We start from the raw sequence: 25,921 nt of genomic DNA, 5'->3' as shown, positions 1-25,921 counted from the left end.
TCAGATTGGTACAGAAGGGTCATCGAAGGCTATGGACCACCAAAACAGAACTGCAAATTATTTCTTAGCCATTTCATACCGTATATGAATGTTTTGCCAATAGGTGTTTAATAAGATGAAGGATTATATTTTGTTTATTTTGGCTGGTAGAGCAGAATTTAATTATTCTTCCAGAACTTTACCTATACAATTAATAGCTTTTATTTCAGCTAATGGATTGTTACAACAGGGTAGGGATATAAATTCAATACCTATATGCTTTTTAATACCCAGTAATGATGTATCATTTTAAAAAGCAACAATTATAACAAAGATGATGTCCTTTTTTCCTTCTTTTTCAACAAAAAGATAACTTTCTTTTTCACTTCCTTTTCTCCCTTCCAACAATCTCCCCTCCCCACCCCCAGCAGGCAGGTGCGGAACAAAATTCTAACCTGGGAGAAATTGGAAGGGATCTATACAGTGGTGGGATTCAATTTTTTTAACAACTGGTTCTGTGGGTGGGCTTAGTTGGGGGCGTGGCTAGCTGGTCATGTGACCGGGTGGGCATGGCTAGCTGGTCATGTGACCAAGTGGGCATGGCTATGTGCATAGGGACTACTCAGAGGGCTGAAAAAAGTCATTTCTGACTGGTCCTTGCACTTATGACCATCCTCACATTTCTGCCCGTTGCAGCATTCTTAACAACCGTGTCAGTCATTTCACAACTAGTTCTCTTCCCGTAGTGACGGGAGCAGCATGGCTCTCCCATGTAACACCGCTCCTGCACGAGCTGCACTGGCTCCCGGTGGTCTTCCGGGTGCGCTTCAAGGTGTTGGTTATCACCTTTAAAGCGCTCCATGGCATAGGGCCTAGCTATCTTCGAGACCGCCCGCTGCTACCGACGACCTCCCATCGACCCGTGCACTCCCACAGAGAGGGCCTCCTCGGGGTGCCATCAGCCAAACAGTGCAGGCTGGTGACCCCCAGGGGGAGGGCCTTCTCTGTGGGGGCACCTACCCTCTGGAATCAGCTGCCCCCAGAGATAAGGAGAATCCAAGACCTCAGTGCCTTCCGTCCTGCCCTTAAAACCCATTTTTTCAAGCAAGCCAGGCTGGCTTAAGAAATTTTTAAATGTTTTAATTGGTAGTGAGTTTTAATTGGGCCAAATTTATATACCTTTTGTTTTTTTTGTTTTTTAATATTTGTACTGCATGTTTTTTAATTTTGGCTGTACACCGCCCTGAGTCCTCAGGGAGAAGGGCGGTATAGAAATTTAATAATAAATAAATAAATAAGTAAGTAAGTAAGTAAGTAAGTAAATAAATAAATAAATAAATAAATAAATAAATAAATAAATAAATAAATACAAGAAGAATAATAGAAGCTCGTTAAAGACAGATCCAACCTGGAACTAAGGAGAAATTCCTGACAATAAGAACACTTAATCAATGGAACAGTTTGCTTCCCGGAGTTGTGCTGCTCCATTGTTGAAGCATTCAAGAAAAGATTGTGTTGGAATACATATTGGACTGTATTTTGTATTGCAAAAACTACAGAGGTATTCAGCCAAGAGATGGCTATGTTTGTAAATTTATTAGGTATAATCTCTAATATACAGTATACCCTATGGACCCTTTGTTCTGAGGAGAGTTTCCTGTTACAGTGAAAACAAGCAGCAAGGCTCATGATGATTGTATATTTTATTTGATCTGTAGCAGTGGTGAGTTGCTACCGGTTCTACCCAGACTGGCAAACCGGTAGCAGCGGTGTCGGGAGGCTCTGCCCCACCCGCAACGGACACTTCTGCACATGCACAGAAGGATCATGTGCAAGCACATGCACCCACGAGCGAAGTGGTAGCAATGGGTTTTGCAACCCACTACTGATCTGTAGGGCTATATAATAAACAGAATTTCTAACAGACTGAATAGCCATTTGCCTGGAATGCAATAAAGTCTCCTGCCTTGGGGAGGGAGTTGCACTAGAAGACCTCCCAGGTCCCTTCCAGCCCTATGATTTTATGATTCGAAATAGAAATCAGTATATGCAATCACTCATAAAGGTAGTCCTCAACTTACAACAGTCCATTTAGTGACTGTTCAAAGTTATGATGGCACTGAAAAAAAAGTGACTTATGACTCATATTTATGACGGTTGCAGTGTCCCAGGGTCATGTGATCACCTTTTGAGATATTCTGACAAGCAAAGCCAATGGAGAAGCCAGTAACAACCATCTTACTAACTTAACAACTGCAATGATTCACTTAACAACTGTAGCAAGAAAGGTTGTAAAATGGGGGGAAATTTGTTTAACAAATTTTGGGCTCAATCGTCATAATAAATCAAGGACTATCAGTAATACTGGGAACTGGGAACAAGTCCATAGCTGAAATATCTGTGTTATATTAGGGAATGTATAGAATATACTAGACAACCTATGACCTACTGGATCTTCAATAACATTTGGTGTCATCCCTTGAACATGATCTCCTCCCCACCCCGGCTCTCTTTCCACAAGGCAAAATTAGGTTTTATTTATTTATTGGTTCGATTTATATGCCACCATTTTCTGGAGACTCAGGGCGGTTTACAATGCATTAAGCAATAGCCTTCATACTTTTGTATATACCTGCTTAGTAGGGCTTTCGCCCCCCCCCAAGTGGTGTTCTTTTTTATACAAAGTCAGTTTATTGCCCCCACAAACCGGGTCCTCATTTTACCTACCTTGAGAGGATGGAAGGCTGAGTCAACCTTGAGCCTGGTGAGATTTGAACTTGTAGTAATTGCAGGCAGCTGGTGTTACTTAACAGTGCTTTAGTCTGCTGCGCCACCAAGGTTGACCATATTTTTCATATCCCACTGCCAGATGGTCATCTAAAATGACTATATATCATAAATAGAAAAATAATTGCAGTGGCAAATGAACTTCAATAATCAGTCTCCATTTAATTACCTAAACAGATAAATAAAATGCATGTGTGTAGGCAAAAAGAAGAAATGAGTTCCAACTTTCTGCTGAATTTCCCATTGATTCTGCTTGTGGGAAGCTGGCAAAGAATATGGAAAATGTGTTCACAGGAGCACAGGGATGCTTCAGCGGCACAACTTTGTGAATAAAATTGGTCTGGACATCCTGATGCAATGCGTTTCAGATTAGTGGACTTTAAGAACATTGTTTATAAAATTGTGGTATGATAAACCTTGGACTGATTTGAGGTACAGACAAACAGATAAACACAATGCAAGTTTTAATTATATGTTCATTTGCACATCCACCTGATCATATTAATTACTTCAACTGTAGTTCAACTTCTTAAATTTAGAATAAAAATTTCAAGAAAAACCTATTAATTCAACATCTAATAGTTGGAGCTTCCAGGTGAGAACCTCAAAGTTACCATACAGCTGCCGTTTCTAGAAAGCATTTGTCTAAGATTAGAACTACTTAGGGAATAGCAAGATTTCCCAGTAGAAAATATTCCCTTTCAGAGAAAACCAAGAAAGTGCTGTGACCAAATTAATAAAAAGACTCAGAGCCAGCTGGAGCTGAATATATTCGGATTTCTATCCACACACACAAATTCCTAACTTATTTCACATAGAAACAATCCATCCACAACCAGCAAAGAAGGAATGTTGTAACCTTCTGTAGTTGTGGTTGAGTTCAGAGTGACTGGGTAAGTTGAGGATCTTTGGGGGCTTTTGGGTTTATCAGGATAGTGTAACAATCTCAAAATTGTTCTGTACTGATGTTGGAGTAGCTATTCTTTATACTGTAGATGTAATTCCATGTCTTCCTTCTAAGGACTTGTTTTGAATCCCAAATACTAGCTTCCTATTGTTTATGGAATTTGATTTCATCCTTCTTCAATAATAATCATGAAGAAACATCAATATTGTAACATATCATCAGAATATTGACAATGGCATACCCAGTTTTATCTTCTTAGAATTTATTAATCCTCCTTCCAAGATCTTATTTGAGATCACAGAAAATAGCTTCTTATGTAGTTGAAATGTTAAGAGAACATGTAACATTGAATACTATATTTATTTTATTTTCACAGTGTTAATGGGAAATAGCACATGGGTGACAGAATTCATACTCACTGGGTTGACAGAGGACCCACACTTGCAGCTGATCCTTTTTGTGATATTTTTTGCTGTTTATGCCGTCACCTTGATGGGAAACGTGGGCATGATTGTCTTAATCAGAACCAGTCCTCAACTCCACACACCAATGTATTTTTTCCTTACCAGCTTATCTTTCCTGGATACCTGTTATTCAACAACGGTGACCCCAAAGCTGTTATCCAATCTTTTAAAAGAGAAGAAGTCCATTTCCTTTGCAAGTTGCTTTACTCAGTTTTACTTTTATGGTGTATTTGCCACCACAGAGTGCTACCTCCTAGCTGTGATGGCCTATGATCGCTACGTGGCAATCTGCAATCCACTACTCTACTTCATCACAATGTCCCAAAGGAAGTGTGTTCAGCTGATAGCAATTTCCTACATAGCTGGGATCATTAATGCTTCCATTCACACAATGGCTGCATCTAGACTGTCCTTCTGTGGCCCAAACATCATTAAGAATTTTTATTGTGAGGCTCCTCCCCTTCTTGCTCTTTCCTGCTCAGATGTTAGTTTTAATGATTTACTGATATTTGTATTTGTAGGGCTCAATATAACAGTAACAGGCCTGACTGTTCTCACTTCCTACACTTATATCCTGGTCACTATTTTAAGGATCCGCTCTGCCACGAGCCGTAGAAAAGCCTTTTCCACTTGTACATCTCACCTCATGGTCATCACCATTTTCTATGGATGTAGTAGCTTTATGTATGCACAGCCAAGCTCTAGGCAGAGTTATCACCTAGACCAAATGGCCTCTGTGTTCTATGTAGTGGTGACCCCCATGCTCAACCCATTAATCTACAGCATGAGGAACCAGGAGGTAAGAGGTGCCTTCAGAAATATCCTAGAAAAAAAAATTCTTTTTCAACACTTTTAAGAGCCATTGCTTTTTGCCAAAATTTAATTTTACATAAAAGCTGTTCTAGTAGCAAAACATTTTAGCATTGTGTCTCATTAAATAATAATCACTAGGCTGTATAATATTCCTAGAGCTCTAGTCTTAATTATATATTTGCTTTTGAATTGAAAATAATGTAATAAATACATTTAACATTTCTTTAAAAATTATAAAATCACTGTGTCTTAAATGTTAAAACACTATAATTTTATAATATAGGAAAATCTAGCTCTCTCTTCCAAGGTTCTTCTAGATTGGGGTTGTTTTTTGTTGTTGTTGTTTTTTGTCATTGTGTATGAAATGGCATTGTTGGTTTATTCTATAAAAATGCCTTGATCTGGCACATTCAAATCCATAGTAGTTTCTAAGGCAGTTGATATTTCATTTCACATAGCATGACTGTGACAAATAATGTAACTGTATAAATTGCAATTTAGACATGGGTTTTTTTTTAATCCTTTAAAATTCTAGAAGGTTTGATGAGAATCGATTTTTATAACATGTTCCAGAAATTTAATTTGTACTCTATCTAAGACTTTTCCTATATCTAATGAGGTCACAATACCCATTATATATTTTTCAGAATGTATTATTTAATCTATCTACCAGTTATTTGGTATTATCAGAAGCTTCACAAAGCCAGCATTTAAAGGACAAATATTGACAGTAATACCTTCAGGAATATTTGTGTCATGGTTGCAATCAAAATTATTTTGTTTATGATCCTGGGCAATCTGTTTTTAGACTAGCTATAATACAAACTTTATGAAATAAATATTTCCCAAGTAAAAATAGCTGTATATTCATTAATTACTAAAATCATGAATTTCAGTTCATATCAGTGGTGGGTTGCTCCCGGTTCTGTCCGATTCTTTAGAACTGGTAGTAAAAGCAAGCGGGAGGCTCCACCCACCCACCTGGACATCATAAATGATGATCTGCGTATATGCAGAAGCTTCTGCCTGCTCCCATTGTGAACTGGTAGTAAAGGTAAGTAGGACCCATCCCTGGTTCATATCCCAGTTCAGTGACTTGTAGGACAACCCTACATAATCTCCTACTTGCTTCAAGACTCCTTCCTTAATTTGACTAAGACTTAAATCCCAAATCTTCCCATTCTCCATCACCAGAAATAAAGAAAATGCTATACTATTTTTATGATTCATCTGACTGAATAAAATTTTCAGGAGCAGAACTTCACTAGGAGATTAAATAAAATTACCCTCAAGATTTATTGTTATGTCTATTCTTAAACTTTACTGGAATAGCAATAACATTCTGATCCAGTCTGCTTTGAAAGAATCCTGCTTCCCGATGAGTCTGATCAGCTGGACTTAATTCAGGTTTCAAAACTCAGCTGAAGTTTATTAACTATGCCCTAAATAGGCTAGATTATTTTAGAGACCAATCAAAATTAACATCCTTACTATAGTGCAGTTTTATGGAAGCAACTCAGGGTTGAACAAGGTGAATTTCTCTTGCTCTGTAATAAGTTTTTTAAAAAACATTTCTGGGAGCAAGAAATAAAATAACAGCACTCATCATGTTATCTGGTAGTGAGAAACATTAATATCTTGGTGATTGGCTCAGGCTAAATGAAAGAATGAGTATGGGTACTATAGTCCTTGACCACAATTTTCATTTAATTATGGTACAAAGTTATGATTATGCTGGAAAAAAAGGGACTTACAACTTGTGCTCAAAATTAATGACTCGAACCACCACCATCACCTCCATGTAACTGCAATTCTAGCACCTGGCAATTGGCTCACATTTACAGGTAGTCCTCAATTTACAACAGTTCATTTAGTGACTGTTCAAAGTTACAACGGAACTGGAAAAAGTGACTTATGACCATTTTTCACATTTATGACCATTGTAGCATCCCATGATCATGTGATCAAAATTCAGATGCTTGGCAATCGGTTCATATTTATGACCTTTGCTGTGTGCCAAGATTCGGTAATCACCTTTTATGACTTTCTGACAAGCAAAGTCAATGGGGAATGCACTTAACAACTGGGTTACTAACTTATCAACTGCAGTAATTCACTTAACAACTGTAGTAAGAAAGGTCATAAAATGGGGCAAATGTCTCACTTGACAACAGAAATGTTGGTCTCCATTGTGGTTGGAAGTTGAGGACTACCTGTACAAGGATTGCGACATCTTGTGGTTACGTAATCACAATTTGTGATGTTCTCAGCCAGCTTCTGACAAGCAAATTCAGTGTGGAAACTGGACTCACTTAACAACTGTGTCATTCACTTAACAACCACAGGTATTTCATTTACTGTAATAACCATGGTTAAAATAATTATGAAATTGGGTTCAGTCATGTGATGATTCATGTAACAACCATTGCTTAGTTACCAAATGTCTGGTCTCAGTTGTGTAATTCCAGAAGAGTCCATGTCACAACCATATCCTTCTTGTAACTATGGTATATAGCAGTGGTTGCCCCTGGTTCGCACCGGTTCTATAGAACCAGTAGTAAAACTGGCAGGAGGCTCCGCCCACCAACCCTGACATCATCAAAATGCTTCTGTGCATGTGCAGAAGCCTCTGTGCTTGCACAGAAGAGTGTGCATGCACACGAGCGAAGTGAGCGCACGCGGCCCCATTTCGAACCAGTAGTAAAGGTAAGTAGAACCCGCCCTTGGTATATAGCATCTTCTACATTCTCCAAATAGAGTTTATTACATTTAGGGGCAGCAGAGAAGAAAACTAATAATGTTTTGTGTCACTCTATAAAAACATCACAAACTACAAGATACAAGAGTCTGTAGGAACAAATGAGTTCTCTCTTTTTTTTTTTTACACAATTCTATTTTTACAGACTCAAAAGTTTCATATAGCAGTGGTCCATTAAAAAAAAGAATAACATGAACAGAAAAATATCAGAACTGAACAGAATAGTATTACTGTTTCAAGTTGTATTATTCTCTATTAACACTTATGAGATCAGAATCTACACTAGTGTAAGAATGCATCAGAGTCCAGACTCACTTGCAATTTGGCACATATCATTTATTATAATTATATATTATTATATTTTGTATTGAATTTCTTCAGGTACACTTCATGTGACAGAAGCATCCAGGTATTCAGAGGGTACTTCCTGATGGATGATCCCCAACACAATCTCCTCCTATTGTTTTGTTTTCAAAAATAAAAGAATAAAATAAAATAAAACAAGTAACAGGGAAATGGGAGAGTAACTCATGGAGTGTCATATAATTCAATATAATATTTTATTAGTAAGTGTGGTTGTATACGGAAAGCCTTGCTTGGACTAACTCAATAATTTATGGATCAAATTAACTAAGCTATCTGCTGGAAAGGTACTGTGATTTAAAAGATGTGGAACTTACTAATCTGTCATTGTGCCCACCTGATTTGCCAAGAGACAAAAGACTGGGCATTTGCAGAATCTCTAAATTCTTATGATCTATATGAACTAGAGTGGGTGTTCCGTCTGGTAGTAATCCTCATTGTTGAAAAGCATTTTTATTGCAAACAACTCTTTACTGAAAATGTCATAGTTCCTTTCTGCTAGGAGAGCACTCTGGAATAAAAGGCACATACAGTAGTAAATCTGCCCTCCTTTCCTTCTCTGCCTGGAGCAAAATTGTTCATACCTCCCCATCTGAGGTGTCTGTTTGAACAACACAGGGGTAGAAGGGGTTACGGTTGCAAATGAGGGGTTGAGGCCCAGGGACCCATGCAGATCAAATGTATATTTTTCTAGTTTGACAAAAAGGTTGTTGTCCCATAATTTTTACAATACATTTCCGGCATGGGTGATATGCAAGAAGAGATCTTTGAAATAAATGAATACGTCATCTAAGTTCAGTACAACATACTTGTCTGGAATTTCTGAAAACGTGTCATTCATGCACCTATAAAAACAAGCTCCACTGCTAACTAGGTCAAAAGGCATAAGTATATATTCAAACTTGTATCTTATATTTTTATTTTTATTTTATTTTATTTCGAATTTATATACCGCACCTTCTCCCAAGGGACTCAGGGCGGTGTACAGCCAGAAAAAAAACATACAATACAAACATTAAAAACAATTAAAAGAATATATATTAATTTGGTCCCAGTTTAAAATGACAAACCAATTAAAAAAATTTAAAAATATGTTAAGCCAGCCAGGCTTGCTGAAAAAAGAAAGTTTTAAGGGCACGGCGGAAGGCACCGAGGTCTTGGATTCTCCTTATCTCTGGGGGCAGCTGGTTCCATAGGGTAGGTGCCCCCACAGAGAAGGCCCTCCCCCTGGGGGTCACCAGCCTACATTGTTTGGCTCATGGCACCCCGAGGAGGCCCTCTGTGGGAGCGCATGGGTCGACGGGAGGTTGTCGGTAGCAGCAGGCGGTCTCGAAGATAACTAGGTCCTATGCCATGGAGCGCTTTAAAGGTGGTAACCAACACCTTGAAGCGCACTCGGAAGACCACTGGGAGCTAGTGCAGCTCGCGCAGGAGCGGTGTTATGTGGGAGTGCCATGCAGTTCCCGTAATTACCCGCACGGCCACATTCTGGACCAGTTGGAGCCTCCGGGTGCTCTTCAAGGGGAGCCCCATGTAGAGAGCATTGCAGTAGTCCAGGTGAGAGGTGACAAGGGCATGAGTGACTGTGCACATGGAATCCCGATCAAGAAAGGGTCGCAACTGGCGAATCAGGCAAACCTGACAAAAGGTCCCCCTGGCTACAGCCGTCAGATGTTCCTCCAAGGACAGCTGCATATCCAGGAGGACTCCCAGATTGTGTGCCCTCTCCGAGGGGGCCAAAGACTCGCCCCCAATAGTCAGCGATGGAGTCAGCTGACTATATCGGGATGCCGGGAACCACAACCACTCAGTCTTGGAAGGGTTGAGCTTGAGCCTGTTCCTCCCCATCCAGATCCGTACAGCCTCCAGGCACTGAGACATCACTTCAAGGGCATTGTTGGGGTGGCCTGGGGTGGAGATGTACAGCCTCTGCCCCTCTGCCAACACAAACTGCGACCGGTCAGAGAGAAAGGAGGAGAACCATCGTAACACGGTGCCCCCCATCCCCAACTCTTCCAACTGGTGCAGCATGATACCACAGCCGTTTCCGTGCTGTGCCCAGGCCTGAAACCCAACTGGAACGGATCTAGATAAGATGTTTCCTCCAGGAATTATGGAAACTGTCGCGCGACTACACTCTCAACAACCTTCGCCACGAAGCGAAGGTTGGAGACAGGACAGTAGTTGGCCAATACTGCCGGGTCCAGGGAGGGCTTCTTGAGGAGAGGCCTCACCACCGCCTCTTTCAAGGCAGTGGAGAAGTGACCCTCACTCAACGAAGCGTTAATAATTCCCTGGAGCCAGCCTCGTGTAACCTCCCGGGAAGCCAGTACTAACCATGAGGGACACAGGTCCAATAAACATGTGGCTGCACTGAGTCTCCCCAAAATCCTGTCCACGTCATCCGGAGTCACAGAGTCAAACTCTTCCCAGATAACATATAGAAGGCTGTTTAATACTCATGTCTTTCTTTCATTCTGATTAGGTTGTAAACACTGCTCAAGTCTAGCTTTGTAAAGTTGTGTGCCTTTTGTAGCCACTCTAGATCTGAGATAAGTGGGTGTGGATAATGGTCTTTAATTATTACCCTATTTAGGTCTTTGTAGCCATGAATGGTATGCATTGGTATGTGTCTGTGGTATGTGTGTGTGTGTGTGTAAGGTTTCACTGTTTGTAAGTGATGTTGCTGGTCTCTGAACTTCCCTGGCAAGCTGTCACGGGAAGCAGGAGCATTGGCTAGGCTGCCATCTATTGTGCTGCTGCAGGTTGAGGCAAACTCTGTTCCAGTTCTTGTGTTAGTATTATTGTGGCATTCTGCAAATTGATCATCTATGCACCTACTTGCTGCTGATGTTTCAACAATGCTGCTGCCAGATACTCATTGGCTAGTGGGATTATTTGAGGATCAGAGGCCATTCCTGAAATTCCTTTCTTTGGAAAAGAGTATGAAATTTGCAAAACTTATCTCAGCATTGCCAGAAAAACCAGACAGGAAGCACAACCAGATAAACTAGTACTACTTTATTGTAAGGCTACATTAACAGAATCTTGTAAGAGTGGTAAAATAATAAAAATCTCCCAATGTCTTTTTTTTTTCAGGCTGAAAATTAGGGAGATTCCCTTCTAAGTTCCTTTCTTTGCCTCTAATCGTACTCCCTGGGCAGCACCCCCTCCCCCATTTCCCATGCGCATTCCTCCCACATACTATTACAATTACAGATTTCAGTTTTAATTTATTTAACTAATTTGTACAGCCACTCCAATGAGTGCCCAACTCAGGCAGTGTGCTTCTTTAATAATAATTCAGAAACAACAATGAATAAATTAAAAATGATAAAGAAATTTTTTTAAAAAACAACAACCGACAAAGACATAAACCACCAGAAAAGACCATCAAACCACTTCTGAACCCAAAGCCTAAGGAAAAAAGAATTGGAGCTAGTCAAAACTCATAAAAATGCTGTCAATGGAACATCACTGTGTGAGAAAAGGGTATGATAAAATATTATTAATAAATAAAGAAGACAACAGAATGTGATATCTACTGAATACTACATTTCCCATTGATAAATACTTCAAACAATTGCAATTCGGTTTACTGAATCTCCACTGTGTAATTAACACAAACACAGTTTGAAGCACTTTGGGGACACATTCCCCAAACCAATGTTTTTCTCAGTAGAATTCTTTTCTCCTTCACTCCAAAGAGAGCTGAGGGAGAGAGTATTGTTTGCAGAATTGTATAAAGCTGTTGAGTTACTGAAGATTGAAGGAAAATATCTGAATTTCTTCAGAGCAGCAAAAGGATGTTAGTGTAAGTTTCAAAAACCTGCACTCAGACTCTTGAAAAAAATACAGATATTTTAAAATGTGAAAGATGCCATTGATCTGGAAGAAAACAAGTGAGTTTGATCATCATGAAGGCAACTATGCAACTATTGCATTTTGTTGATTTTGACAGTTTGATTTAAAAGTTCATGAGATGACAACTTACCTCAAAGAAAACTGATTGGGTATTCAGACAAGTGCCAGATCAAGCCAGCATGGCAAGCATGCAAGTTGGTGCACAAGGCCAAATAATTATGTAAATATAGTCTTTTACACAGCTCAGATTGCATCAGAAAAAAAGGAATGCTTGGGACAAGCACTCAAGAAGACCTCAAGATGTGCAGGGTTTTTTGCTTTTTTTTTTTTTTTATAAAAAAAAACTGAATGCATCAGAAAATTTAAAAATTCTGTGAGGAATGAATATACTGATTTAGCATAGAAGATGAGGTATTTTGAGATGAAGCAAACAAATGTTATGTTTATAAAGCTTTAGTTCTTTGTTTTTAACTGTGATTTTAGTAATGGGTGGTACAAAAAAGGCATAAGTAAAATAGAGCTGGCACTGATATGACAAAACCAAGATTAAAAAGTGAAGTGTGTTTACAAAAACATCTTCAAATATTTTCATAGAAGTAGTTCTTAGAATGTGGCCAACAGAATAACTATTTTATAGAATGAAAATTTCTTTGTAGAGTTGATTATATTTAAGTCCAACTTGAAAGATATACAAGAATATGTTGACGCTGGTCAATCATCTGTGACATGAGAGTCAATGTGACTTTGCTATTCATAATTCATTGAATCAATGCAAGAAATGAGAAACCCTTGTAATCCAAAAATGAGTTTTTACAAGTCATAGAGTACGTAGATCCAGCAATGAACCAACAAAACAATATACACAGTTGAAAGCAGTAAGAACCTTTCTTCAGTTAGCTTGCTAATTCTTTACTGGAGCTTGTCAAAATATGCTGCGAACAGACATGTAAATGCAACTAATATTTCTTCTGATATTTGTTGGATATCTTCCCATGTTTAAAAGAGAGTACGTAGGTCTACTCAAAGATTTCAGTAGCACTCTCATGTTATTAATTGTTTTTAATTGTTAGTCCTGTAGTGAAATTTATTCATGGGCTGGAACTATTTTAATCACATATAGTAGGATATATTTAATCCATTCTAATAATTGTGATTATTTGTTGCAAACTATGATGATCAGATTGCAATTTGAAAGAAAATATATATGTAGACGCAATATTGTTTCCTTTAAACTGAATATTATTTTTTTACTTGCGTTCTTCATCAAAAATGTTCCAACTTCTGTTTCCTTTGCTAGGAAATTAAAAATTGATTCTGATCACAGACTACATTACAAATATTAGAAAAACAAAGGGAAATTGACTGAAATGTTACTGTGATTACATGGGAAACAGCACACCAGTGACAGAATTCATACTCACTGGATTAACAGAGGACTCACAGTTGCAGCTCATCCTCTTTGGGATATTTTCTGCTATTTATGGCATCACCCTGGTGGGAAACCTAAGCATGATTATCTTAATCAGGATCAGTCCTTCTCTCCACACACCAATGTACTTTTTCCTAACTAGCTTATCTTTTTTGGATATTTGTTATTCAACATGTGTTACCCCAAAGTTTCTATCCAACCTTTTAAAAGAAAAAAAGATTATTTCGTATGGAGGTTGCTTTATTCAGCTTTACTTTTATATTCTATTGGCCACCACAGAATGCTACCTCCTAGCTGTGATGGCCTATGATCGCTACGTGGCAATCTGCAATCCACTACTCTACTTCATCACAATGTCCCAAAGGAAGTGTGTTCAGCTGATAGCAGTTGCCTACATTGCTGGGATCATTAATGCTTCCATTCACACAATGGCTGCAACTAGACTGTCCTTCTGTGGCCCAAACATCATTAAGAGTTTTTATTGTGAGGGTCCTCCCCTTTTTGCTCTTTCCTGCTCAGATATCAGTCTTAATTATTTGTTGGTTTTTGTACTTGTTGGCTTCAACTTAATAATAACAAGCCTGACTGTTCTCACTTCCTACATGTATATCCTGGTTACCATTTTAAAGCTCCATTCTGCTGCAACCCGTAGGAAAGCCTTCTCTACTTGTACATCTCACCTCATGGTCATCACCATTTTCTATGGATGTCTCAGTTTTATGTATGCACGGCCAAGCTCTAGGCAGAATTATCACCTAGACCAAATGGCCTCTGTGTTCTATGTAGTGGTGACCCCCATGCTCAACCCATTAATCTACAGCATGAGGAACCAGGAGGTAAGAGGTGCCTTCAGAAATATCCTAGGAAGAAAATTTCATCTTCAACAGATATGACAATACCTTTAAGAACCATTTCTCTTTGCCAAATTTCAGCTTTAGATAAAAGCTGTTCTAGTAGCAAATGGGTTTTTTTTTATTGTGTCTCATAAAATAATAAATCATTATACTGTGTAATAGGGCTCTTTTAGTTAATTATATATTTGCTTTTGAGTTCAAAAAATGAAATTTGAACTCTAAAGAAGTGTCCTTTTTGGGGGTAGTTATCATGTCCTAGTGATTTCCATCAATTAGAAAGGAATTTTCAGGTTTAGGACAACTTGCTGCGGCTAACTTACCATGGCCAACTCGTCATGGTCAATTCACCTCAGCCAACTCACCACAGTCAACTCACCACAGGACAATTCACCATGGCCAATTTGCTGCTGGACAACTTGCCACAGGACAATTCAATCCTGTATTAATTGTTTTATTCAGCTACTTTTTTTATTGATGACCACATTTTCATCTAAATGAATGTAACTCTTGTGTTTCTGGATTGACTTTATATTTTGTTATTATTGTCCATGGTTCCATCTAAATTAATTTAACTTTTGCATTTGTTGAATTGTCCCATGGTAAGTTGTCTTGTGGCAACTTGGTTGTGGTGAGTTGTCCCATTTCGCTGTTTTTCAATTGATTATAAACAACTAAAGGACAGAGCGCAGAAGGGAGGGAAAAAGCAGAAAAATCTGCTCCTCAGAGTTAGAACAAAGCCAGCATTTTTAAATTTTAATCGAGGCTGATATTTTTGGAATATAATTATAAAAGCAATAAGATATTTACATTTTAATTTTCTTATATTAAAACCCGAATAAAACTCTATTATTATTATTAGAAACCTAATAAGACTTTAACCAATAAGGAGATATCAAGAATAAAAGAAAGGCATGTTTACTGATTTAACTTTGCATGTATTACCTCTCCAATGTAAGATCAACATATCCATTGAGTCCAATAAACCCAAAGAAGAATATTATTTATTTATTTATTTATTTATTCATTCATTCATTCATTTTTCACACTTCTTAACCTCCTATCTCCTTCGGAGAGTGGCTCTGGGCAGTGTACAATTTTACCTGTTACTCTTGTTTTATGTTTGTAAATACTATTCTTAATAAGGGGTCTAGTGGCTAAACCATATGATGAATATGGTTAAGGGAACTAGGTATGTCCAGCCTAACAAACAGAAGGATTAGGTTTGATATGATAGATGTCATCTGGTATTTGAGGGGCAGTCACATGGATGAGTGGGTTGATATATTATCCAAAGGACCTGAGGTCAAGGCAAGAAGCAATGGTGGAAGCTCGTTAAAGACAGATCCAACCTAGAACTAAGGAGAAATTCCCTGACAGTAAGAACAATTAATCCATGGAACAATTTGCTTCCCCGAGTTGTGGGTGTTCCATTGCTGAAGGTCTTGAAGATTGAATAGGTGTCAGCTTTGGAAGCCATATTAGGCTGGAAGCTTCCATGCTGCCACCTTCTCATGTGTGGGAAAGTAGGAGGAGGGATTTAGTAGAGGGGTTATTGGTAGACATAATAGCATTCTTCCTTTCAGTCAAGGTCAGGGCAATCCGGCATCTGGAGAAGGAGTGGTCAGAGTGCTGAGTCAAGATGGGATGGACGTTGATTGGAGCATGTGATCAACTAAGGAATGAGAGGATGGTTTTGGGGGTTTTGATTTACTGAGGGAAAACTTGGACCTTTCAGATTTGGGTTTTCCCAGATGTGCCAGTTTACCTATTCTAGTAAAGAGAACTTTGGAAAATGCTTGCTTCCGTGTCTTTACTCAGAGTTGGGGTTTTCTGGAATGCTGACATTAACCTGAAATAATCCCTTAAAGCCTAATGGCATCCTGTAAGGGGGCTGTCAGGGGTGCTGAGCCCCAGCATCTACCTAAACTTCGGGTGGTGTGAAGACTCAGTGAAGATGGAGGAGAAAGGAGAAATTGTAGAGGATTTATTGACCAAGAAGTCAGAAAAGCCTATGGGATCTGGGGGGTGCCTGAGCATCTGCACAACTGGTATACCATGTCCATAGCTCTAGACAGAGAAATCCACCCCCACAGCAAAACCCCAGCAGAGAAGCCACCTTGGAGAGTGTTATCTAGATGGCCCATTTCAAAGGCTACTGAAATCACCCCCCTCAACCGGCAGGGGCGATTAAATGCTATCAGTGTGGACAACTGGGACATTGAGCCTCTGAGTGCCTGGCCCCTGCCCCAGTTCCACAACATCCTGCCACAGCTGCACAAGACAGGATGGCTCCAAGAAAAGCCCCAGCTGATTCGCCAGACAAGCCGTAGAGGTTCCCTTCCCCACTGAAGAGAGTGAGGATCCTCCGGCTAAAGAAACCTCTCTAGGCGAGGCTAGCAAAGATGAAGACCCAATGGTGAGTGCACCCATCCCCCCCTTTTAATTAAAGTTAAACTGGTGGTGCCAGAGACAGGGAAGCAAGGAGAACTGCCAGCAATAATAGATACCGGCTGCACCAGATGTCTAATTGGACTTCTAGTTGTTGAACAATTGGGAATCGGAACAGCAGCCTTAAAGCACCCAATTAAATTTCACCAGGTGGATGGAACGTTAATTGGGGTGGGGGGTGTCCCTGCCACCCATATTACAGAACTGGTTAAATTAGAAATCGGGAGATATCATGAACTTATATGATTTATAGTAACCCCAAAAATGTCAGAATCTGTCATACTGGGCCTGGCTTGGCTGGACAAATAGGCCCCTACCATCAAATGGGAAGATGGATACCGAAAAATCAGAATAGGGGTTGGCCCATTACCCCTTGCCCCTCCTCCCAAACAGCAGCCTACCCATAATGGCCAGCTGCCAGAAACAGCAGCGGCTTGTTCAGACAGGCCTCCAGGCGAACCCCAGATTCCTAAGGTATATACAGACTTAGCCGAAGCTTTCAGTGAGGAGGAATGTAACTTCCTCCCCACTCATCAGCCCACGGATTGCACCATTGAATTAGAACTGGGAGCCAAATTGCCAAAACCCAGGATGTACTCCATGACACCTGCTGAAATGACTGAATTGAGGAAGTACATTGACACCAACCTAGCCAGAGGATTCATCGAGCCTGCGAAATCCAGGGTGGCCACCCCAGTATTGTTTAAAGAAAAAAAAGATGGTGCACTGAGATTGTGTGTCAATTTTAGGGGAGTGAACTACATTTGAATACAAAATACCTAACCCCTACCACTAATGAAAGACTTGCTGAACCACTTGTCAAAAGGCAAGATTTTCACTAAGCTAGATCTAAGGGAAACCTACTATCTAGTTCGCATAAAGGAGGAAGATGAATGGAAGACTGCTTTTAACTGCCCCCTGGGCAGCTTCCAATTCTGGGTCATACCTTTTGGATTCCAAGGGTCTTCACGCAACTGATGTTCATTTGCACATCCACCTGATCATATTAATTACTTCAACTGTAGTTCAACATCTTAAATTTAGAATAAAAATTTCAAGAAAAACCTATTAATTCAACATCTAATAGTTGGAACTTCCAGGTGAGGATCTAAAAGTTACCCTATAGCTGCCGTTTCTAGAAAGCATTTGTCTAAGATTAGAACTACTTAGGGAATACCAAGATTTCCCAGTAGAAAATATTCCCTTTCAGAGACAGCTAAGAAAGTGCTGTGACCAAATTAATAAAAACACTCAGAGCCAGCTGGAGATGAATATATCTGGATTTCTACCTACACACACACAAAAAAATCCTAACTCATTTCACATAGAAGCAATCCATCCACAACCAGCAAAGAAGGAATGTTGTGACCTGTTGTAGTATTGTAGTTGTGGTTGAGTTCAGAGTGACTGGGTAAGTTGAGGATCTTTGGGGGCTTTTGGGTTTTTCAGGATAGTGTAAGAATCTCAAAATTGTCTGGTATTAATGATGGAGAAACTATTATTTATAGATACAATTCTATGTCTTCCTTCTAAGGACTTATTTTGGATCACAAATACTAGCTTTCTTTCATTTATGGAATTTGATTTGATTGTTCTTCAATAATAATCATGAATGTCATAATATATTGTGTCATCAGAATATTGACAATGGCATACCCAGTTTTATCTTCTTAGAACTTATTAATCTTCCTTCCAAGATCTTATTTGAGATCACAGAAAATAGCTTCTTATATAGTTGAAATGTTAAGAGAACATGTAACATTGAATACTATATTTATTTTATTTTCACAGTGTTAATGGGAAATAGCACATGGGTGACAGAATTCATACTCACTGGGTTGACAGAGGACCCACGCTTGCAGCTGATCCTTTTTGTGATATTTTTTGCTGTTTATGCCATCACCTTGATGGGAAACATGGGCATGATTGTCTTAATCAGAACCAGTCCTCAACTCCACACCCCAATGTACTTTTTCCTTACCAGCTTATCTTTCCTGGATACCTGTTATTCAACAACGGTGACCCCAAACTTTCTATCCAATCTTTTAAAAGAGAAGAAGTCCATTTCTTTTGCAAGTTGCTTTACTCAGCTTTACTTTTATGCCCTTTTTGCCACCACAGAGAGCTACCTCCTAGCTGTGATGGCCTATGATCGCTACGTGGCAATCTGCAATCCACTACTCTACTTCATCACAATGTCCCAAAATAAGTGTGTTCAGTTGATAGCAGTTGCCTACATTGCTGGGATCATTAATGCTTCCATTCACACAATCGCTGCAACTAGACTGTTCTTCTGTGGCCCAAACATCATTAAGAGTTTTTATTGTGAGGGCCCTCCTCTTTTCGCTCTTTCCTGCTCAGATATCAGTCTTAATTATCTCTTGGTTTTTATTCTTGTTGGCTTTAATTTAATAGCAACAAGCATGACTGTTCTCACCTCCTATGCTTATATCCTGGTCACCATTTTAAAGATCCATTCTGCTGCAAGCCGTAAGAAAGCCTTCTCCACTTGTACATCTCACCTCATGGTCATCACCATTTTCTACGGCTGTCTCAGCTTTATGTATGTACGGCCAAGCTCTAGGCAGAATTATCACCTAGACCAAATGGCCTCTGTGTTCTATGTAGTGGTGACCCCCATGCTCAACCCATTAATCTACAGCATGAGAAACCAGGAGGTAAGGCGTGCTTTCAGAAATATTCTAGAAAGGAAATTTCATGTTCTGCAGCTTTAAGAGTCATTGCTTTTTGCCAAAATTTAATTTTACATAAAGGCTCTTCTATTAGCAAAAAGTTTTATCATTGTGTTTCATTAAATAATAAATCATCATGCTGTACAGTTTCATCATGCTGATAGTAACTATATATTTACTTTTGAGTTCAAAAACTGAAATTTGAAATCTAAAAAAATTATCCTATTTTGTGGTAGCTATTATGCCTGAATTGTTATCATTCAGAAAGGAATAACAGACTCTGTTCTTTGCTGTTTACAAAACAAGGAGCAAAGCACAGACAGGAGGAAAAAAGAACAGAGAGAATATGTTCTTCAGAGTTAGAACAAAGCTGGCATTTGTCTTTGGTTTAATCCAGGCTGATCTCCCCTTTTTAGTGTTCTTAGGGGTTAGGGTTAGCAGTTATTCAAGCACATCAGACACCTATCGTTCTTGTGTACCTCAGTACCATAGCAAATGCCACTTGGATCCAAATGTCGCCCTATTTGGAAAAGGACAAATTTTATACAGTACATAAGTTATTTCAGCTTGCTTTAACAAGCTTCTTGAAATCTACTTTTAAAAGAGAAGTTACCCATTCTAAGGGGAAATAATCTGTAAACTCAGATCAAACCATGCTGTGATAAACAGTGGCACTGGGAATTTATGAATATGTTTATAAGTAACTGACCACGGGAACATATGAAAACTAGAAGGGAAATCAAAACTTTGTGCCTTCTGTGTAGGCAACGGCTGCTTCCCTTTTGTTGAATTAAGATCAGCAGCAACAAAGCAAGACAACCCTAAGGGAGTTTGCAAGTCCCATTACACTGAGATAAAGATGACAAAAACTTAGCGATTCCAAACAGATGAAGGCATTTAGCAAATCCTTGTGCATAGGGGAAGGGAACAGAATGACAATTAATATGAATTGGAGAAAGGACAAAGCCTCGGTGGTGCAGCGGACTAAAGTGCTGTTAAGTGCTAGCACTTAGCTGCCAGCTGCCTGCAATTAGTGCAAGTTCGAATCTCACCAGGCTCAAGGTTGACTCAGCCTTCCATCCTTTCGAGGTAGGTAAATTGAGGACCCAGATTGTGGGGGCAATAAGTCAACTTTGTATAGAACAACACCGCTTAGGGAGGGCCGAAAGCCCTAATAAGCAGGTATATACAAAAAAGTATGCAGGCTATTGCTATAATGCATTGTAAGCTGCCCTGAGTCTACGGAGAAGGGCGACATATAAATTGGACTAATAAAAATAAATAAATAAATAAAATAAAGCTGAGATTTTGCATGTCCTCCCAAGAATGCTTCTGGATGTTGTCTCTTGGCCTGCCTGTTCACAGCAGAATATACCCTTCTAGCAGGAAGGATGTATAGGTTTTTAAATTTTTTAAAGTTTTGATATAGTACTAGAAAAGTGTGTGTGTATGTATTTATATATATATATATTGTGTGTGTGTATAATATATATAATAAATTGCTACAATACAGGTTTTAAACAAATTGAACCTGACTCAGAATTGTATTTTATAGACTTTATGTCAATAGATAGCCAATTCAAAGACTGAGAGTTAATCAAGTTAAAATGTTGCCTCTGACACAGAAGTAATTTCCAGGAACACATAATGCTCTTTAGGTAGCAGTCCAAGTTTAATATAAAGTCAGTATCTTTCATGAGTAGGCAAGTTCAACATTTTTTCGAGTATAATTACAAAATCAAAATTAATTTCCTTCCAAGAACCTGGTTCACCCTAATAAGACTGTTTAACCAATACAAAACTCAGGCCATGTAGTACATTTACATCATATTTCCAATGTAAAATCAACAATCAGTTTTCTTAAATATCCGTTGAGTATAATAAACCCAAAGAAGACTTTTAATGTATTGAACTTGTTTTAAATTCCTAAATACTATTTTAATAAATACATTTAAGATTTCTTAAAAGTTAAATCAATAATTTTATAATACAGGAAGATCTAGTCCTCTGTTCCAATTTTGTTTACATTATTGATATTTATTTTTATTGTGGATGAAATGGAATTGCTGTTTTAGTCTCTAAAAAAATCTTAACCTGGGGCATTAAATTCCATAGAAGTTTCCAAGGTAGTTCATCCTAAATTTCACAGCACATGAGTATGACAAATACTTTAGTGGTATATATTGCTATTTAGATATAGTTTTTGGAATCTTTCAAAAGTCTTGAAAGTTTGATGAGAATCCACTTTTATAACACATTCCACAAATTTAATTTACCAGTTATTTGATATTACCAGAAGTTTCGCAAAGCCAGCATTTAAAGGACAAATTGTTGATAGCAATAACTTCAGCAACATTTGTGTCACAATTGCAATTGAAATTATTTTATCTACGACCCTGGGCAATCCATTTCTGTCAGACTAACTATAATGCAAACCTTATCAAATAAATCAGTCCCAACAAAAAATAGTTGTATGTTCATTAATTACAGAGGTTACAGATTTCAGTTCAGATTCCAATTCAGTGAAATGTTTTGTGTCACGCTATAAAAATATCACGAGCTACAAGTTACAAGAATATGTAGGAACAGATGTGTTCATATTTTTTTATTTTTTGTATTTGACATCATTCTATTCTTACACACTCAGAAGTTTCAAATGGTAATGGTCCATTAAAAAAAGAATAAATTGAACAGATCAATATCAGGATGGAGCAGAATAGTATTGCTGTTTCAGGTTGTATTATACTGTATCAACACTCAGGAGATCAGAGTCTACATTAGTATAAGAATGCATCAGAGCCCATCCGGAATCAGGCACATATAATTTATAATAATTATTATAAATTATATGTGCCTGATTAATAATTATATGATATAATAATTATAATAATTATTATAATTATTATAATAAATGATATAATGATGTTTTATTATTATATCATTTTGTATTGAATTTCCTCAAGTATAAAACCACTGCAACATCCTAGCATTCAGAGGGTACTTCTAATGAATGATCCCCAACACCATCTCTTCCTGTTGTTTTGTTTTGTTTTCAAAAATGTAAGATAAAACACAGACGTAACAGGACAATGGGAGAGTAACACATGGAGTACCTAATAATTCAATATAATATTTTCTTAGTAAGCATGGTTGTATACTAAAAGCTTCATTTGGACTAACTCAAGAATTTATGGGTCAATTAATTCAGCAATCTGCTGGAAAGGTACTGTGATTTAAAATATGTGGAAGTAACTAATCTGTCATGGTTAATTGTTATAAAATATATAGAAACTATAACTCAGCTCAAATATTTCATTGCTTGTTTATTTGCATTATTCAATTTGATTGCCAAACATTCCACACTGGCATGGAATTTAAAAACCTTGCAAAAACACATTTTATCCAAGAATATCTTTCTGGATCTGAATCTGCATTAATCATGTCTCATGTTTCTCATAGTACTTCGGCATACTTTTTCCTTGTTTATTTGGACAACAATTAACACAATAGTGTTCCCAACTTGTCATTTGAAAGAACAAATAATTCCTTTTGTTAGCTGTCTTATTCAGAGTTATTTTTTTATGGTCCATTGAGTACAACATGGCTGTCTCCTTGGGATGGTCAATGACCTCTTCCATGGTGGTGGGTCATAGCAATAGCAATAGCACTTCATGACCTGTTTCAAAGGGAACAGTGAAGATATGGTTCCAGAGAATACCGGGTCATATTGCCTAAGTATAACTCTCTTCAGAAATCCCCAGATACAGAAGATCCCACAATCCACAGTCATTTGGTCTTATGACAGTGTAGTCTGAACCCAGTGGTGAAATCCAAATTTTTTTACTACCGGTTTTGTGGGTGTGGCTTGGTGGGCATGGTGTGGCTTGGTGGACGTGGCTTGGTGGGCGTGGCAATGAAAGGATACTGGAATATCTCCATTCCCACCCCACTCTGGGGCCAGCCAGAGGTAGTATTTGCCAGTTCTCCGAACTACTCAAAATTTCTGCTGCCGGTTCTCCAAACTGCTCCAAATTTCTGCTACTGGTTCTCCAGAATCTGTCAGAACCTTCTGGATTTCACCCCTGTCTGAACCTCATTTCTTTCACCTACAGCTTCTAGACACCAAGACAAAGCTTTGATAATATCACTTGGTGGGCCTGGGTTGAGATGTAGAATTGAGTATGATCAGCATCCTGATAATACCTTGCTCCTTGCCAATGCATGATTTCACCCAGTGTTCTCATGTAGATGTCAATCAGGAGTAAGAAAGAACTGAACTCAATGTGATAGCCTCTCTCTTTCTCTCACTCCCCATCCTCAACCATGACTGAAGTGGCACGGGGGAAGGAAGAATGCCACTACATCACTCCATATTCAACATTCATATTCCTGAGTTGTCACGAGTTATCATGATTGATAGTACTGAAAATTGACAAGAGATCAAAGAGGGTGCACCATCTCCTTCATGGTCCCACCACAAATTATCAACAAGCATGACTGTTTCTATACTGTGCCCTGGTGTGAAATTTAATTGAAAGGGATCCTGATAGTCTGCTTCATCCAGGGCCCTTTGGAGCTGTAGAAATTATCCAACATAGTTGAGTCCAATGATGCCTTCCTGAAGAGGGTAAAGACCACTGTCTCCCTAAGTATAGATGTACCCAGGCTCTCTGCCAAAGAAGAATTCACCACTGCTTGGACTCAGACACATGCGAAATCCTGGGAGGCCTTCACCAACTAGAGGGGCAAGGGTCTAAAAACATAAATGAGCACACACACAGCTTCAAGGATCCCACCCGCTTTCTCAGGGTGGAATATCACACCAACAAGGTCATGCCATCATTTAATTTTCTTTAAAATCACTGCTTCACAACTTTGTATAGGTTTTAATATTTTCTCTGAATGATTCTGTTACTATTTTGAAGACAGTTTTGTTAAGCTTTTTTCTATTTAAATAATAAAACCCATATTTTTGAAAGGCACTCTTTGTCTACATAAGGAATATCATTGTGTGGAAAAAAAGGTATGATAAAATACTATTAGTAAGTGGACAGAAGGGATCTCTATTTAATGTTACATTTTCCACTGGTAAATATTTCAAATAATTGTGATTCGGTTTACTGAATCTTCACTGTGTAATTAAGATGGAGCAGTTTGAAGCACTTCAGGGAGACATTCCCCAAACCATTGTTTTTTCTCAGTAGAATTCTTTCCAAAGAGAATTTGTGGAAATATTATTGTCTGCAGTATTGTATAAAGCTCTTGAGTTGCTGAAGATTGAAGGAAAATATCTTAATTTCCTCAAAGGAGCAAAAGGATGTCTGGACAAGTTTCAAAAACCTGCAATCAGAAGCTTGAAAAAGATAGATATTTTAAAATATGAACGATGCAGTTGAGCTGGGAAAAAACAAGTGAGTTTGATAATAAAAAGGCAACTATATAACTATTGCATTTTATTGCTTATGAGAGTTTGCTTTAGAGTTCATGGGATGATAAATTATTGTTACTTCAAAGAGCATTGACTGGATAATCCGAAAACGGCAAAATCAATCTTGCATGGTAAGCGTAAAATCTGATTCCCCAGTTTTTTAAAAAAATAACGTCCCTTAATATATCAAGAAATTTAAAAGTTCAGTCAGGAATAAATCTATTCATTTGGCACAGAAGATAAGGTACTTTGAGAGGGAACAAAATAAATATTAAGTTTATAAAGCTGTAAACATTTTGTTGTAAAATGTAAGGTTTTAGTAATGGGCGGTACAAAAAAGCAAGTAAGACTAACAATCAAAACGTAGCTGGCACTTACATGACAAAATCAAGATTAAAAAGAGAACTATATTTACTAACAAGTAATTCTTCAAAAATTTTCATAGAAATCATTCTTAGAACTATTTGATGGAATGAACAACTTGTCTGTAGAGTTGATTATATTAAAGGCCATCATGAAAGGCACACAAGAATACGGTTGACAGTGATGAATCATCTGTGACAAGAGAGTGAGGGTAGCTTTTACCATTCATAATTCATCAACTCAAGAATGAAAAGCCCTTGTAGCCCAAAAATCAGCTTCCACAAGTCAAGGCACAGCAATGAACCAATGAACCAATTTATGACAGCTTCTCAAATATCCTGTGAAAGGAAATGTAAATGCAAGTCATATTTGCTCTGATATTTGTCTGAGGTCTCAAGGATTTCAGTAGCACTCTCATGGTTGTTAATTGTCTTTAATAGTCCTGTGGAGAAATTTATTCATGGGCTGGAACTGTTTTAATCACATATAGTAGGATATGCCTAATGCATTCTAATTACCCTTGCTATTTCATTGCATAACACCGAATACATCTCAAACCAATAGAAAATAACTCCTATTACCACAACTCAATTTTCAGATATCTATGCAGACTGAATATCGCTTCCTCTAAACTGAATATTATTTTATTACCGTACTTGACCTCTTCATCAAAAGTCTTCCAACTTCAGTTTCTTTTTCTAGGGTGTTAAAAATTGATTCCAATCTCATTACATTGCATTACATTACTACATTACAAATATTTGAAAAACA

General features: G+C 38.2%; 3 protein-coding genes across 3 annotated transcripts; all 3 read left to right on the top strand.

Annotated features, from left to right (window-relative positions):
• The first annotated feature begins 3,620 nt into the window (after window positions 1–3,620).
• On the top strand, window positions 3,621–4,993 carry LOC148116537 (olfactory receptor 5J3-like). Its single transcript, XM_087884291.1, has 2 exons — window positions 3,621–3,639; window positions 4,050–4,993. The coding sequence occupies exon 2, from the start codon at window positions 4,055–4,057 to the stop codon at window positions 4,991–4,993; it is 939 nt and encodes a 312-aa protein (XP_087740417.1). The 5' UTR covers window positions 3,621–3,639; window positions 4,050–4,054.
• Window positions 4,994–13,318: 8,325 nt separating this feature from the next.
• LOC148116536 (olfactory receptor 5F1-like) lies at window positions 13,319–14,257 on the top strand. The gene has a single exon (XM_087891576.1). The coding sequence runs from the start codon at window positions 13,319–13,321 to the stop codon at window positions 14,255–14,257; it is 939 nt and encodes a 312-aa protein (XP_087747702.1).
• Window positions 14,258–18,447: 4,190 nt separating this feature from the next.
• LOC148116535 (olfactory receptor 5J3-like) lies at window positions 18,448–19,401 on the top strand. The gene has a single exon (XM_087891570.1). The coding sequence runs from the start codon at window positions 18,463–18,465 to the stop codon at window positions 19,399–19,401; it is 939 nt and encodes a 312-aa protein (XP_087747696.1). The 5' UTR covers window positions 18,448–18,462.
• Window positions 19,402–25,921: the final 6,520 nt, after the last annotated feature.

The sequence above is a fragment of the Pantherophis guttatus genome, chromosome 1, assembly GCF_059756535.1.
Source record: "Pantherophis guttatus breed Tessera chromosome 1, ASM5975653v1, whole genome shotgun sequence".
In the NCBI taxonomy this organism is placed as follows: domain Eukaryota; kingdom Metazoa; phylum Chordata; class Lepidosauria; order Squamata; family Colubridae; genus Pantherophis; species Pantherophis guttatus.
This window is presented reverse-complemented; position numbering and strand designations above follow the sequence as displayed.

What these genes read in the sequence shown, in the direction of transcription:
- LOC148116536 (XM_087891576.1), top strand. Translation starts at nt 13,319, where the DNA reads ATGGGAAACAGCACACCAGTGACAGAATTCATACTCACTGGATTAACA.
- LOC148116537 (XM_087884291.1), top strand. Translation starts at nt 4,055, where the DNA reads ATGGGAAATAGCACATGGGTGACAGAATTCATACTCACTGGGTTGACA.
- LOC148116535 (XM_087891570.1), top strand. Translation starts at nt 18,463, where the DNA reads ATGGGAAATAGCACATGGGTGACAGAATTCATACTCACTGGGTTGACA.